Genomic DNA, 13063 nt, shown 5'->3' with positions numbered 1-13063 from the left:
CTACCACCAGTAACACACTACGCCGCCAGGGACTCAAATCCTGCAGTGCCAGACGTGTCCCCGTGCTTAAGCCAGGACATGTCCAGGCCCGTCTGAAGTTTGCTAGAGAGCATTTGGATGATCCGGGAGAATGTCATATGGCTCAGATGAAACCAAAATATAACTTTTTGGTAAAAACTAAACTTGTCGTGTTTGGAGGACAAAGAATGCTGAGTTGCATCCAAAGAACACCATACCTACTGTGAAGCATGGGGGTGGAAACATCATGCTTTGGGGCTGTTTTTCTGCAAAGGGCCCAGGACGACTGATCCGTGTAAAGGAAAGAATGAATGGGGCCATGTATCGTGAGATTTTGAGTGAAAACCTCCTTCCATCAGCAAGGGCATTGAAGATGAAACGTGGCTGGGTCTTTCAGCATGACAATGATCCTAAACACACCGCCCGGGCAACGAAGGAGTGGCTTCGTAAGAAGCATTTCAAGGTCCTGGAGTGGCCTAGCCAGTCTCCAGATCTCAACCCCATAGAAAATCTTTGGAGGGAGTTGAAAGTCCGTGTTGCTCAGCAACAGCCCCAAAACATCACTGCTCTAGAGGAGATCTGCATGGAGGAATGGGCCAAAATACCAGCAACAGTGTGTGAAGATTTACTGAAAACGTTTGACCTCTGTCATTGCCAACAAAGGGTATATAACAAAGTATTGAGATAAACTTTTGTTATTGACCAAATACTTATTTTCCACTATAATTTGCAAATAAATTCATTAACATTTTACTGGATTTTTTTTCTCATTTTGTCTGTCATAGTTGAAGTGTACCTATGACGAAAATTACAGTCCTCTCTCGTAATTTTTAAGTGGGAGAACTTGCGCAAGTGGTGGCTGACTAAATACTTTTTTTGTCCCACAGTATATACACTGCTCAAAAAAATAAAGGGAACACTAAAATAACACATCCTAGATCTGAATGAATTAAATATTTGTATTAAATACTTTTTTCTTTACATAGTTGAATGTGCTGACAACAAAATCACACAAATTATCAATGGAAATCAAATTTATCAACCCATGGAGTTCTGGATTTGGAGTCACACTCAAAATTAAAGTGGAAAACCACACGACAGGCTGATCCAACTTTGATGTAATGTCCTTAAAACAAGTCAAAATGAGGCTCAGCAGTGTGTGTGTGGCCTCCACGTGCCTGTATGACCTCCCTACAACGCCTGGGCATGCTCCTGATGAGGTGGCGGATGGTCTCCTGAGGGATCTCCTCCCAGACCTGGACTAAAGCATCCGCCAACTCCTGGACAGTCTGTGGTGCAACGTGGCGTTGGTGGATGGAGCGAGACATGATGTCCCAGATGTGCTCAATTGGATTCAGGTCTGGGGAACGGGCGGGCCAGTCCATAGCATCAATGCCTTCCTCTTGCAGGAACTACTGACACACTCCAGCCACATGAGGTCTAGCATTGTCTTGCATTAGGAGGAACCCAGGAGGAACCCAGGGCCAACCGCACCAGCATATAGTCTCACAAGGGGTCTGAGGATCTCATCTCGGTACCTAATGGCAGTCAGGCTACCTCTGGCGAGCACATGGAGGGCTGTGCGGCCCCCCAAAGAAATGCCACCCCACACCATGACTGACCCACCACCAAACCGGTCATGCTGGAGGATGTTGCAGGCAGCAGAACGTTCTCCACTGCGTCTCCAGACTGTCACGTCTGTCACGTGCTCAGTGTGAACCTGCTTTCATCTGTGAAGAGCACAGGGCGCCAGTGGCGAATTTGCCAATCTTGGTGTTCTCTGGCAAATGCCAAACGTCCTGCACGGTGTTGGGCTGTAAGCACAACCCCCACCTCTAGACGTCGGGCCCTCATACCACCCTCATGGAGTCTGTTTCTGACTGTTTGAGCAGACACATGCACATTTGGGGCCTGCTGGAGGTCATTTTGCAGGGCTCTGGCAGTGCTCCTCCTGCTCCTCCTTGCACAAAGGCGGAGGTAGCGGTCCTGCTGCTGGGTTGTTGCCCTCCTACAGCCTCCTCCACATCTCCTGATGTACTGGCCTGTCTCCTGGTAGCGCCTCCATGCTCTGGACACTACGCTGACAGACACAGCAAACCTTCTTGCCACAGCTCGCATTGATGTGCCATCCTGGATGAGCTGCACTACCTGAGCCACTTGTGTGGGTTGTAGACTCCGTCTCATGCTACCACTAGAGTGAAAGCACCGCCAGCATTCAAAAGTGACCAAAACATCAGCCAGGAAGCATAGGAACTGAGAAGTGGTCCTGTGGTCACCACCTGCAGAACCACTCCTTTATTGGGGGTGTCTTGCTAATTGCCTATAATTTCCACCTGTTGTCTATTCCATTTGCACAACAGCATGTGAAATGTATTGTCAATCAGTGTTGCTTCCTAAGTGGACAGTTTGATTTCACAGAAGTGTGATTGACTTGGAGTTACATTGTGTTGTTTAAGTGTTCCCTTTTATTTTTTTGAGCAGTGTACATACCAATACATATATAGGCAAATCAATATTAAATATTAAATATTAAAAACATGTTTTTTTTTGTTGCTGTGACTTGTACTTATCATTCAAAATCAAAATGATAGAAAGAGGTAAAAGACTAATGCATTAGGAAAGTGCATAATGTAACAGGAAGGAGGTGGATAGTGTGAAGAACACAGCATTAGGCTTTAATAGGGGACATAAAGAGAGGTGGACATTATTAACTAATATGAGGAAGTGGGAGACGGGGGAAGAGTTTCAAAGATCCCGCCCCTCTGATCCTCTCCTCCAATGGATTTTGAGAAGTAGAGAGGACGCAAGTATGCAATTGAGATTCTCCCTGTGGTTGCATTCCCAATAACCTCTCCTTCCTCCCGAAGTTTGCATTCGTTCACGACTCTCCACAAATGTAAAAGCTTTGGATTGGTTTAGGCATGGCCTAGGAGTTTCCATATACCAGTAATTTCCTTTCAAATCCATGAAGTGAACAAGTACACCCTTCAGGAGAAAGCAGGTCAGAGAGAACAGAGTAGGGAAATTCTCTTATCCAGATCAACAATGCAAGAGAGTGAGTTCAGCTCACCTTTCAGGATTTTCCCAAACTCTCCTAATTTCATCACATTTGTCACGTCCCTATGGCTCAATGATGTCAGTTCATTTGTTTTTAATAGACATTCAGAACAGGTGAAATGCCTCTACGAAGGGACAAATTGAATCCATAACATTTTGTCAGAAAACAGTTGGAACCATTTGCAGGTGAGGTTATATTGCAGGCATATTGGATATTTCTCACCTCAATCACAGTTCCCCAGGAAATGTACAGTGATCTGTGGGTGAAAGCATTGTGAGGTGATTTTTCGAAGCAAGCATAATTGTGATAATGAGGCACAGTTGAATTGAAATCTGTCTCTTCAATAAATGTGTGGTCAAAGAAGGAGCGATGGATGACGAGGCATGAGGAGAGGTGAGCCTCGTTCAGAAGAAAAAAAAGGGAAGAAGAGATGCCAGAGAAGTAGAAGCGAGGGAGACCTAAACCTCAAATAGCCCGTCTCTCCCCCTGAGGGTCTGTCCTGATGGAGGGGGGGGCTCTGGGGGTTCTGGTGGGGGCTGGATGCTCTGGTCGACGCCGTCAAGACTTTTACGACACACAGGACAGGTATCGTGCTGTGGGAGATATACACAAACAGACTTGGAAAAACATGCTTAACAGATTAAGTCTAGTACTGGACTAACAAGTGCTTTCAATGGAAACGTTCTATTGATCTTGCTTTTTAGTCCAGGATTAGGCTTAATCTGTGTCCAGGAAACTGCCCCTGTGTGTGGCGCAAAGTTACATCCAGAGCAACATAACCAAATACCCTACCTCACGTCAAGATATGTGACCCCAATTAAAAAATAACTAACCTACCTTCCATGGCAAATTAAATAGTGGTGTTGTAACCCCTATTGACTGCCAGCCAACACTCCCCCTGCTTACCAGTTTGAGCCATGGCACTATGCAGTCACTGTGGAAATAATGGAGGCAGGGCAGCTGTTTGACAGACTCTCCCACGGAGTACTCCTCCCTACATACTGGACACTCCAGTCTTGTGTCTGAGGAAGAGGTACGGGGGGGGGGGGGGGGGGGGTTCATTCATTGTGTACATTTTAGAATAAAGAGAGAGAATATTGACTAGTAGTGCTGGCATTGGTGCCTGATCTGGGTAAAGATCCCCTTAGGAAAAAAACAAATAAGCCATCACCTTTTCTTTTTCAGAATGCAACAAAATAGTCACAAATTTGAGAATCTATTTGACAGGTGGTATAACGCACACTACTACTGAGCAAGATACACACCCTCTTCTCCCATAGATGCTGTAACTGGTAGCCTATGGGTTTGGTGTTGCGGCTTGGTTGGAACCCACCTGTCTGTTCTTGAGAGATGTTGACTGTGGGGAGGGATGAGATCATCTCCTTCTCTGCAGGAGGTGGACCTGTGCTCTCAAACTGACCTAACAACTAGAGGAGTGGAGGGAATTGAGAAATGAAGAAACAGAGATGGCTTTAATCACGCCAGCACGCTGAGTCGCAATCTTAAGATTTTGTGCCTGGTGACATCACTGACCTCTGTGATAACTGCGTCTAGACCTCCCTGACCCCAGGCATAGTCCCCTGGATTTGAATGGAACATGCCAGACCTGAGAGTGAGCGAGAGAGAGAGAGAGATGTTTAGAATTACTTAAGAGTCAAAGTAATGAACAAAAATAATTCTGAGGTTAAAAAGATATATACTTATTTACAGTGTAGCTGGTGCGACACCTGGATTTCCATTGTTGGCAAACAGGCCAGCCAAAAACTGCTGCACAATACTGTAGAAAAGGATAAAGACATTCAATCTTTTTTGCACCTACAGTGCCTTTAATTTGTGTTACAGCCTGAACATTTAAAATTGATAAAATTGAGATTTTGTGTCACTAGCCTACACACAAAATCCCATAATGTCAAAGGGGAATGATGTTTTAAGACATTTTTAGAAATTAATTTTAAAAAATGAAAAGCTTAAATGTCTTGAGTCAATAAGTATTCAACCCCTTTGTTATGGCATGCCTAAATAAGTCCAGAAGTAAAAATGTGCTTAACAAGTCACATAATAAGTTGCATGGACTCATTGTGTGTGCAATAATAGTGTTTAACATGATTTTTTTAAACAACTACCTCAACTCTGTACAAATCCAACAACATATCACTGAATACCACTTTTCCTATTTTCAAGCATGGTGGTGGCTGCATCATGCTTGTCATTGGCAAGGACTAGGGAGTCTTTAGGATAAAAATAAATGAAATAGAGCTAAGCACAGGCATAAACCTGCTTTCCAACAGACACTGTGAGACAGATTCACCTTTCAGCAGGACAATAACCTAAAAACACAAGCCCAAATATACACTGGAGCTGCTTACCAAGACTACATTGAATGTTCCTGAGTGGCCTAGTTACAGTTTTGACTTAAACTGTCTTGAAAATCTATGGCAAGATTGCAAATGGCTGTCTAGCAATGATCAACAACAAAAAATATTGTACAATCCAGGAGTAGAAAGAAAGTTCTTAGAGACTTACCCAGAAAGACTCAGCGCTGTAATCGCTGCCAAAGGTGATTCTAACATGTATAGACAGTCATGTGAATGCTTAAGTAAATTTGATATTTCTGTATTTAATTTTCAATAATTTTGCACAATTTTCTAAAAACATGTTTTCACTTTGTCATTATGGGGTATAGTGTGTAGATGGGTGAGAGAGAAGAAATACTGAATCCATTTTGAATTCAGGCTGTAAACACAACAAAATGTGTAATAAGTCAAGGGGTATGAATACTTTCTGAAGGCACGACGGACAGAGAATACCTATTTGAGTGTAATAACAATGTAATATCATGTAACAACGTATGTTGAGCGGTTCCCAAACTAGGGGTCGCCTGATATGAAAATGGGGTCATGAGAGAATTTCCAAAATCCTGGAATTTTTTGTTGTTGTTATAATATCACCTTTGTATCTCAAAATCATTGTAATGTGATTAACCTTAAAAATATAAATGAAAATTATTGAAATCTAAAAGATAAAATTCAACCAGAGTGCGCCCTTTGATCATTGGAAAAGGCTGCACTTGACCGTTGCACTTGACTCATTCCCACAGTAAATTGCTAGGCCCACTACATTATGAAACACCACACTATTACAGAGACTTTGATATTACCGACTGCAACTGTTATGGTGAAAACAATGTGTGGGGAGGCAGAGGCTCAGAAACTCACATCAATCATTTTGTCAGATAACACTGTTAAACAAAGAATGTATGCTATTGCTAGCAATCAAGTGTAAACTGACTGAACGACTCAAAAACTCCCCAGCTTATGCTCTCCAAATAAACGTGAGGTGTGAGGTCCAAGATTGCCATGCATTGACTTTTGTTCACTATACATGTCGGGGGATGCTATACATGAAAACAATTCCCGAGCATGAAACAGCACAGGGGATGTTCAGTGAAAAACAGATTCCATGGGATTGAATGGTGGGCTTTTGCATAGATGGGGCTCCAGGCCTCTGCACTCTAGTTATGAATGTGTCTCCCTCTGCCATATGGATGCATTCTATGATGCACCGAGAGCAACTGGCTGCAAAAGGGCTGAGCACAGATCTCTGAGATATACTGCAGCAGGTAGGTCCAACTTCGATTGTAAAAAAACAGTGGCAACCTGTCATTCAGGGCAGGTGGGGCAGAGCCACCTGTTTAGAGCCACCTGTTTTTGGGGGGGTGTTTCCTGTTTTGCGTGTTATTTTTGCATTAATAAGTGTCACATATCAGTTTGCAAAAAATATTGAGTTAATAAAACCACATACAACCATGGTCTCTTTTTTGCTTTCTTGAGTAAGGCAGCTCCAAAATGCAAACAGGGTGTAACCGTGACAAGAACCATTCAACGCTGGTCTGACCAATCGGAATACAGGCTTCAAGATTGTTTTGATCACGCAGACCGGGAAATAATCAGGGCAGCCTCACAGAATAACATTGATTTATACGCTGACTCAGTGAGTGAGTTTATAAGGAAGTGCAGTGCAGATGTTGTACCCACTGTGACTATTAAAACCTACCCTAACCAGAAACCGCTGATGGATGGCGGTATTCGCGCAAAAAAGCGCAAACCACCGCATTTAACCATGGAAAGATGACTGGGAATATGTCCGAATCACGTGGACTGGGATATGTTCCGCATTGCGTCCAACAACGGCATTGGCGAATACGCTGATTCGGTGAGCGAGTTCATTAGAAAGTGCATCGGCGATGTCATACCCACAGCAACTATTAAAACATTCCCAAACCAGAAACCGTGGATTGATGGCAGCATTCGTGCGAAACTGAAAGCGCAAACTACTGCTTTTAACCAGGGCAAGGTGACCTGAAACATGACCGAATACAAACAGTGTAGCTATTCCCTCTGTAAGGCAATCAAACAAACTAAGCGTCAGTATAGTGACAAAGTAGAGTCGCAATTCAACGGCTCAGACACAAGAGGTATGTGGCAGGGTCTACAGTCAATCACGGATTACAAAAAGAAAACCAGCCCCGTCGCGGGCCAGGATGTCTTGCTCTCTGACAAACTAAATAACTTCTTTGCTCGCTTTGAGGACAATACAGTGCCACTGACACAGCCCGCCCAAAACCTGCGGACTCTTCCTCACTGCAGCCGACGTGAGTAAAACATTTAAACGTGTTAACCCTCGCAAGGCTGCAGGCCCAGACGGCATCCCCAGCCGCGTCCTCAGAGCATGCGCAGACCAGCTGGCTGGTGTGTTTACGGACATATTCAATCAATCCTTATCCCAGTCTGCTGTCCCCACATGCTTCAAGAGGGCCACCATTGTTCCTGTTCCCAAGAAAGCTAAGGTAACTGAGCTAAACGACGACCACCCCGTAGCACTCACTTCCGTCATCATGAAGTGCTTTGAGAGACTAGTCAAGGACCATATCACCTCCACCCTACCTGACACCCTAGACCCACTCCAATTTGCTTACCGCCCCAATAGGTCCACAGACGACGCAATCGCAACCACACTGCCCTAACCCATCTGGACAAGAGGAACACCTATGTGAGAATGCGGTTCATTGACTACAGCTCAGCATTTAACACCATAGTATCCTCCAAACTTGTCATTAAGCTTGAGACCCTGGATCTCGACCCCGCACTGTGCAACAGGGTACTGGACTTCCTGACAGGCCGCCCCCAGGTGGTGAGGGTAGGTAACAACATCGCCACACCGCTGATCCTCAACACTGGGGCCCCACAAGGGTGCGTTCTGAGCCCTCTCCTGTACTCCCTGTTCACCCACGACTGCGTGGCCATGCACGCCTCCAACTCAATCATCAAGTTTGCGGACGACACTACAGTGGTAGGCTTGATTACCAACAACGACGAGACGGCCTACAGGGAGGAGGTGAGGTCCCTCTGAGTGTGGTGTCAAGAAAATAACCTCTCACTCAACGTCAACAAAAGAAAGGAGATGATCATGGACTTCAGGAAACAGCAGAGGGAGCACCCCCCTATCCACATCGACGGGACAGTAGTGGAGAGGGTAGTAAGTTAAGTTCCTTGGCATACACATCACGGACAAGCTGAATTGGTCCACCCACACAGACGGCGTTGTGAAGAAGGCGCAGCAGCGCCTCTTCAACCTCAGGAGGCTGAAGAAATTCGGCTTGTCACCAAAAGCACTCACAAACTTTTACAGAAGCACAACCGAGAGCATCCTGTCGGGCTGTATCACAGCCTGGTACGGCAACTGCTCCGCCCACAACCGCAAGGCTCTCCAGAGGGTAGTGAGGTCTGCACAACGCATCACCGGGGGCAAACTACCTGCCCTCCAGGACACCTACACCACCCTATGTCACAGGGAGGCCATAAAGATCATCAAGGACAACAACCACCCGAGCCACTGCCTGTTCACCCCGCTATCATCCAGAAGGCGAGGTCAGTACAGGTGCATCAAAGCTGGGACTGAGAGACTGAAAAACAGCTTCTATCTAAGGCCATCAGACTGTTAAACAGCCACCACTAACATTGAGTGGCTGCTGCCAACATACTGACTCAACTCCAGCCACTTCAATAAATGTATCACTAGTCACTTTAAATAATACCGCTTTAATAATGTTTACATATTTTACATTACTCATCTCATATGTATATACTGTATCTTATACCATCTTGCCTATGCCGCTCGGCCATCGCTCATCCATATATTTATATGTGCATTTTCTTATTCCATCCCTTCAGATTTGTGTGTATTAGGAGTTGTTGTGGAATTGTTAGATTACTTGTTAGATATTACTGCACTGTTGTGAACTAGAAGCACAAGCATTTCGCTACACTCACATTACCATCTGCTAACCATGTGTATGTGACGAATAACATTTTATTTGAAGTGCCCAAGTTTGGGTTTAAGGGTCTCTTTTCCAAGCTTAAAAGGATCAACATTCAACAATGGCCATGCTCTCAATCCAGCATGACTTCTGACGCGTTCGAAACAACTGGAAACTCGGAACTGGGAAATCTCAGACTTCAGTTAGTTCAAGACAACTGGAAACTCTGAAAAAAACTACCTCTGACTGGGAAAATAAGTTTTGAACGGCCATCCAACTCATAATTCCAAGTGGGAAACTCGGGCCTCTTTCGAGAGCTTTGACCTGAAGATCACTGACGTCATGATTTGACCTTGTTTTTGTCAGAGTTCACAGATGTCTTGAAAGCACTATAAAACCAGAGAATGCCAGACTTTGATGCCACACCTTCCTGTTCAAATGAGCACAGCACAACAAGGTGAGTCCAAAAATGTATTGTATGCTGCTGCATAAATGCTGCAATATGCCAGGGATATATGTATACTGTAGCTAAGAAAGTAATAATATGTAATAATATGTTGTGTTGTAAGATGTTAGTAGCCCATGTGCCTCACCCAAAAGATTTGCTCCCTTTCCCCCTCATAGCTTAGCCTACTGTTCTGACTTGGTGGTGCACATTTAGCCTACAGCCTGTTTTAGAGAAATGTAATCATCGAATATTCTAAGAGCTTTCATTGTCTGCTTATATGCCCCCTTTATTTATCCTACTGTTCTGACTTGTTTTTTTTTAGGGAGAACACTGTAAGAACGGCCCATGTTCTGAATTCTGTCGCTGTACATTTCAAAAGTGCTGAACAAATAGTTATATTGACTACATCCGTCCTAGCTTGCTCATTAGTGTCTTAATCGAAATTACAGATGGATTCTTTATCCGTTCGTTGTCCCCTTATGCCAGTTTGAACATCTCAATTGTCAGTAGAAAGCACATTTATTTAAGCAAGTCACCCATATCAGCTATGCTTTTTTTAAAGGCAATAAATGAGGCAGAATGAACTGTTTCGCTGCCAGACAAGGCTCCGCTGATAGCCAGGTGTAGCAGTGGTAAGGTGTTGGGACTCTGCGGTTTTGGACAGCTTTATGTATGGTGTAACAGTTTGTGGGTACCGTTTGTCACCGTTATAGTGCAATTAATGCATTGTTTAGTGTTGTTATTATGTCAGACTAATTTGCAATTGACTGTCATAGCCCCACATTAAAAGGTATGTGGTGGTGAGTTGAGAAGACAATCAGAAATACTGTAAGAATGTTTTTCAATTGACTGCCATAGCCCCACATTAAAAAACATTGGTTGTTAACTACATTTATTTTTTCACGATTGGGGTTGTGAGAATTTTCAGATATCAAAATGGGGTTGTGAGCCAAAAAAGTTTGGGATCCCCTTATGTTATTACAGTGTAATACATTTTTGTACAAAATAGTATATTAATATTTGAAATACAGTATATTGGAGTTAATATGTGAAATGATAGTGTGTGATAAACTGAAAGGAAAGATTTCATTTTGGACAACTTTGACGATATAACACCATTCGTGAAATGGTGTTATGTGATGTTATTATGCAACAGTACAAGGACTCAATATCAATACAGGCTCTTGAGTAGTGAGAATAGCTTCCTAAAAACTGCCATAGAGAGGCAGATAACTGTGCAAAATCAGTGGTCGTTGCCACTAAGGTGGCTTTAGGTCCAACTGAAATAAAAGCCATAAGCTATACCTGCCTGGACCTTGAAGCATGGGGCAAAACCATAATAGAGAGTGAGTGGATAAAGGTAATGACGTTACACTGTAGACAGATCAAGATCAGTGATGGGAAATTGGGCATCTCCACTAACCCCTCCACTGCTGGCGCGCGGGACTGTCGCCTCCCCTGGCTACGCGGGCGAGAGGGGCGTTCCGGTTCAGGCTCCAAAGTCTCTGTGCCCACAGGGTCCACAGAAGGGCCCTCCAGTTCGTCCTCCACTGCATCACTGGCTGGGGCAGCCTGTAGTTGGCTCGGGTCAGACTCATAGGCGGAGGGGTCCGAGAGGAGGGCAGAGCGTTCCATAAACAACAGCTGCCACAGCTTGGAGGAAGGAGAACAGACCAGTAAATTCAGATTAAAGTCGAAGATGAGGAAAAGGATAGAAAAAGACCAAGATAACTTGGGAGGACATATAGGTAGGTACCTCTGAAAAGAGTGTGCCTGCATCATCATTGGCCTCTGCAGTGCTGCTGTTCTCCAAGAGACTGAAGGACAAAGACAAAATAAATCTCATAAACTTAAGAGTCAATTGAATTATTGTAAATGAACACATTAAGAGAAACGCAAATACAATATTTTTTTTATTGAAACGTCTTATAATTGAATGTATCTAATGTATATTATATCAGATGTATCAGCAACTGCACATAATAATATACCTAAAATACTCCAGTTATGGCATTGCAATTCAAATATAGGCCCACTATAAGCAGAACAGCATGCAAACAAACGTAACATTTTACCTGGAGTCTTCTGACAACTCCTCAATGAAATCGGACTCACACCTGGGGCAAGTGAATTCCTTGAGGGGGAAAAAATATGTATATTTCAAATCATTATGATGTGAAAATACAAAGGAACATACTTGTCCACTAACTTTAGGATGCGCGTTCATGTCAATGTAAAAAAAAAAAAAACATTAAATAATCTGGTCGTCAAACTGTCAAGTGGTGTGCGGACAAGAGACACCCTGCCAAAGCACCCATCCATCCCCTTTTCATGCATGTGCCGCGTTCCCATAACAGTCGGAACTAGGAAACCCGGACATTTCCGACTTGCTAACTGGTTAAAGTAGGCTACACGTGCCGCGTTCAACCAGTTAGCAAGTCGTACTTTTTCCGAGTTTCCGTGTTGCCACAAGCACATGAATGCGGCAATAATGTTTCTCACATGCAGTTGGCGACAAAGTAGTGCTTCTAAATATGGCAAAGACGCAAACCCGAAATTTGGATCACCATATTTTTTCACAACAATGAATCTAACCGCTCTCCATGCAATACCACTTATAAAAAGTCTTATTCTAATAACGAAAATATTCCAGTAAATCAGTCACATTCAGTTTCAGATACAAATGTTGTATTTTCTTATAATGTATTTCAAGAGGCGTTGCTAGCTAGGCCTACTTGTGATACAGAAACGTCGGTCCAGAACCGGACGGGAAAGTAAGTAAGAAAAGCACTTGAACCAACTCACTGGGAATTTAGGGTCGATTTCACCTTTACAGCAGTGACAGAAAAAGCGGTGTTGTTGTGCCGCAGCTGCCTCCGCCATCTTCACCCTAGCATACAATCAGTCACTGACGTCGGTATGGTAGCAGCTCAAGCCAACGGAAGGCGTAAGGGCGCTTGTCAAAAGGGTCAGGACAGTCCCCCATAGGCTATAGGCTACTTTTTACTTTAAATAAGTAAAACATGTATTCAATATATTTTCCAGATTTTAAAATAATGTATCTGCTATTGAACAAATTGTTATTTATTATCGCTCTAATCATAATTCGCCGAGGTTATAAATGCATACTACTCCAATTTCAACCAAGCGCTGCTGTTTAAGATTATTGCAGCGATCTTCTAGCCAATATATTGATTAGTAGACTGCTGTAATAATCTAAAAT

General features: G+C 43.6%; 1 protein-coding gene across 1 annotated transcript; it reads right to left on the bottom strand.

Moving 5' to 3' along the window:
• Positions 1-2465: 2465 nt before the first annotated feature.
• Positions 2466-12777, bottom strand: LOC139392115 (ring finger protein 115b). Its single transcript, XM_071139832.1, has 10 exons — positions 12646-12777; positions 11916-11974; positions 11597-11657; positions 11264-11493; positions 4785-4853; positions 4610-4682; positions 4410-4503; positions 3983-4098; positions 3541-3669; positions 2466-3332 (listed from the first exon to the last, which is right to left on the bottom strand). Exons 1-10 carry the CDS (start codon positions 12721-12723, stop codon positions 3300-3302), a joined length of 942 nt encoding a protein of 313 aa, XP_070995933.1. The 5' UTR covers positions 12724-12777; the 3' UTR covers positions 2466-3299.
• Between the last annotated feature and the right edge of the window lie 286 nt (positions 12778-13063).

The sequence above is a fragment of the Oncorhynchus clarkii genome, chromosome 32 (genome assembly GCF_045791955.1).
Source record: "Oncorhynchus clarkii lewisi isolate Uvic-CL-2024 chromosome 32, UVic_Ocla_1.0, whole genome shotgun sequence".
In the NCBI taxonomy this organism is placed as follows: domain Eukaryota; kingdom Metazoa; phylum Chordata; class Actinopteri; order Salmoniformes; family Salmonidae; genus Oncorhynchus; species Oncorhynchus clarkii.
This window is presented reverse-complemented; position numbering and strand designations above follow the sequence as displayed.

Excerpts from the sequence above, each read along its gene's own strand:
- LOC139392115 (XM_071139832.1), bottom strand. The coding sequence starts at position 12,723 with ATGGCGGAGGCAGCTGCGGCACAACAACACCGCTTTTTCTGTCACTGC. Across the intron at positions 11,494-11,596 it reads CAGGCACACTCTTTTCAGAG|CTGTGGCAGCTGTTGTTTAT; the intron begins GTACCTACCTAT and ends CCTTCCTCCAAG. Across the intron at positions 4,854-11,263 it reads CGCGCGCCAGCAGTGGAGGG|TATTGTGCAGCAGTTTTTGG; the intron begins GTTAGTGGAGAT and ends CCTTTTCTACAG.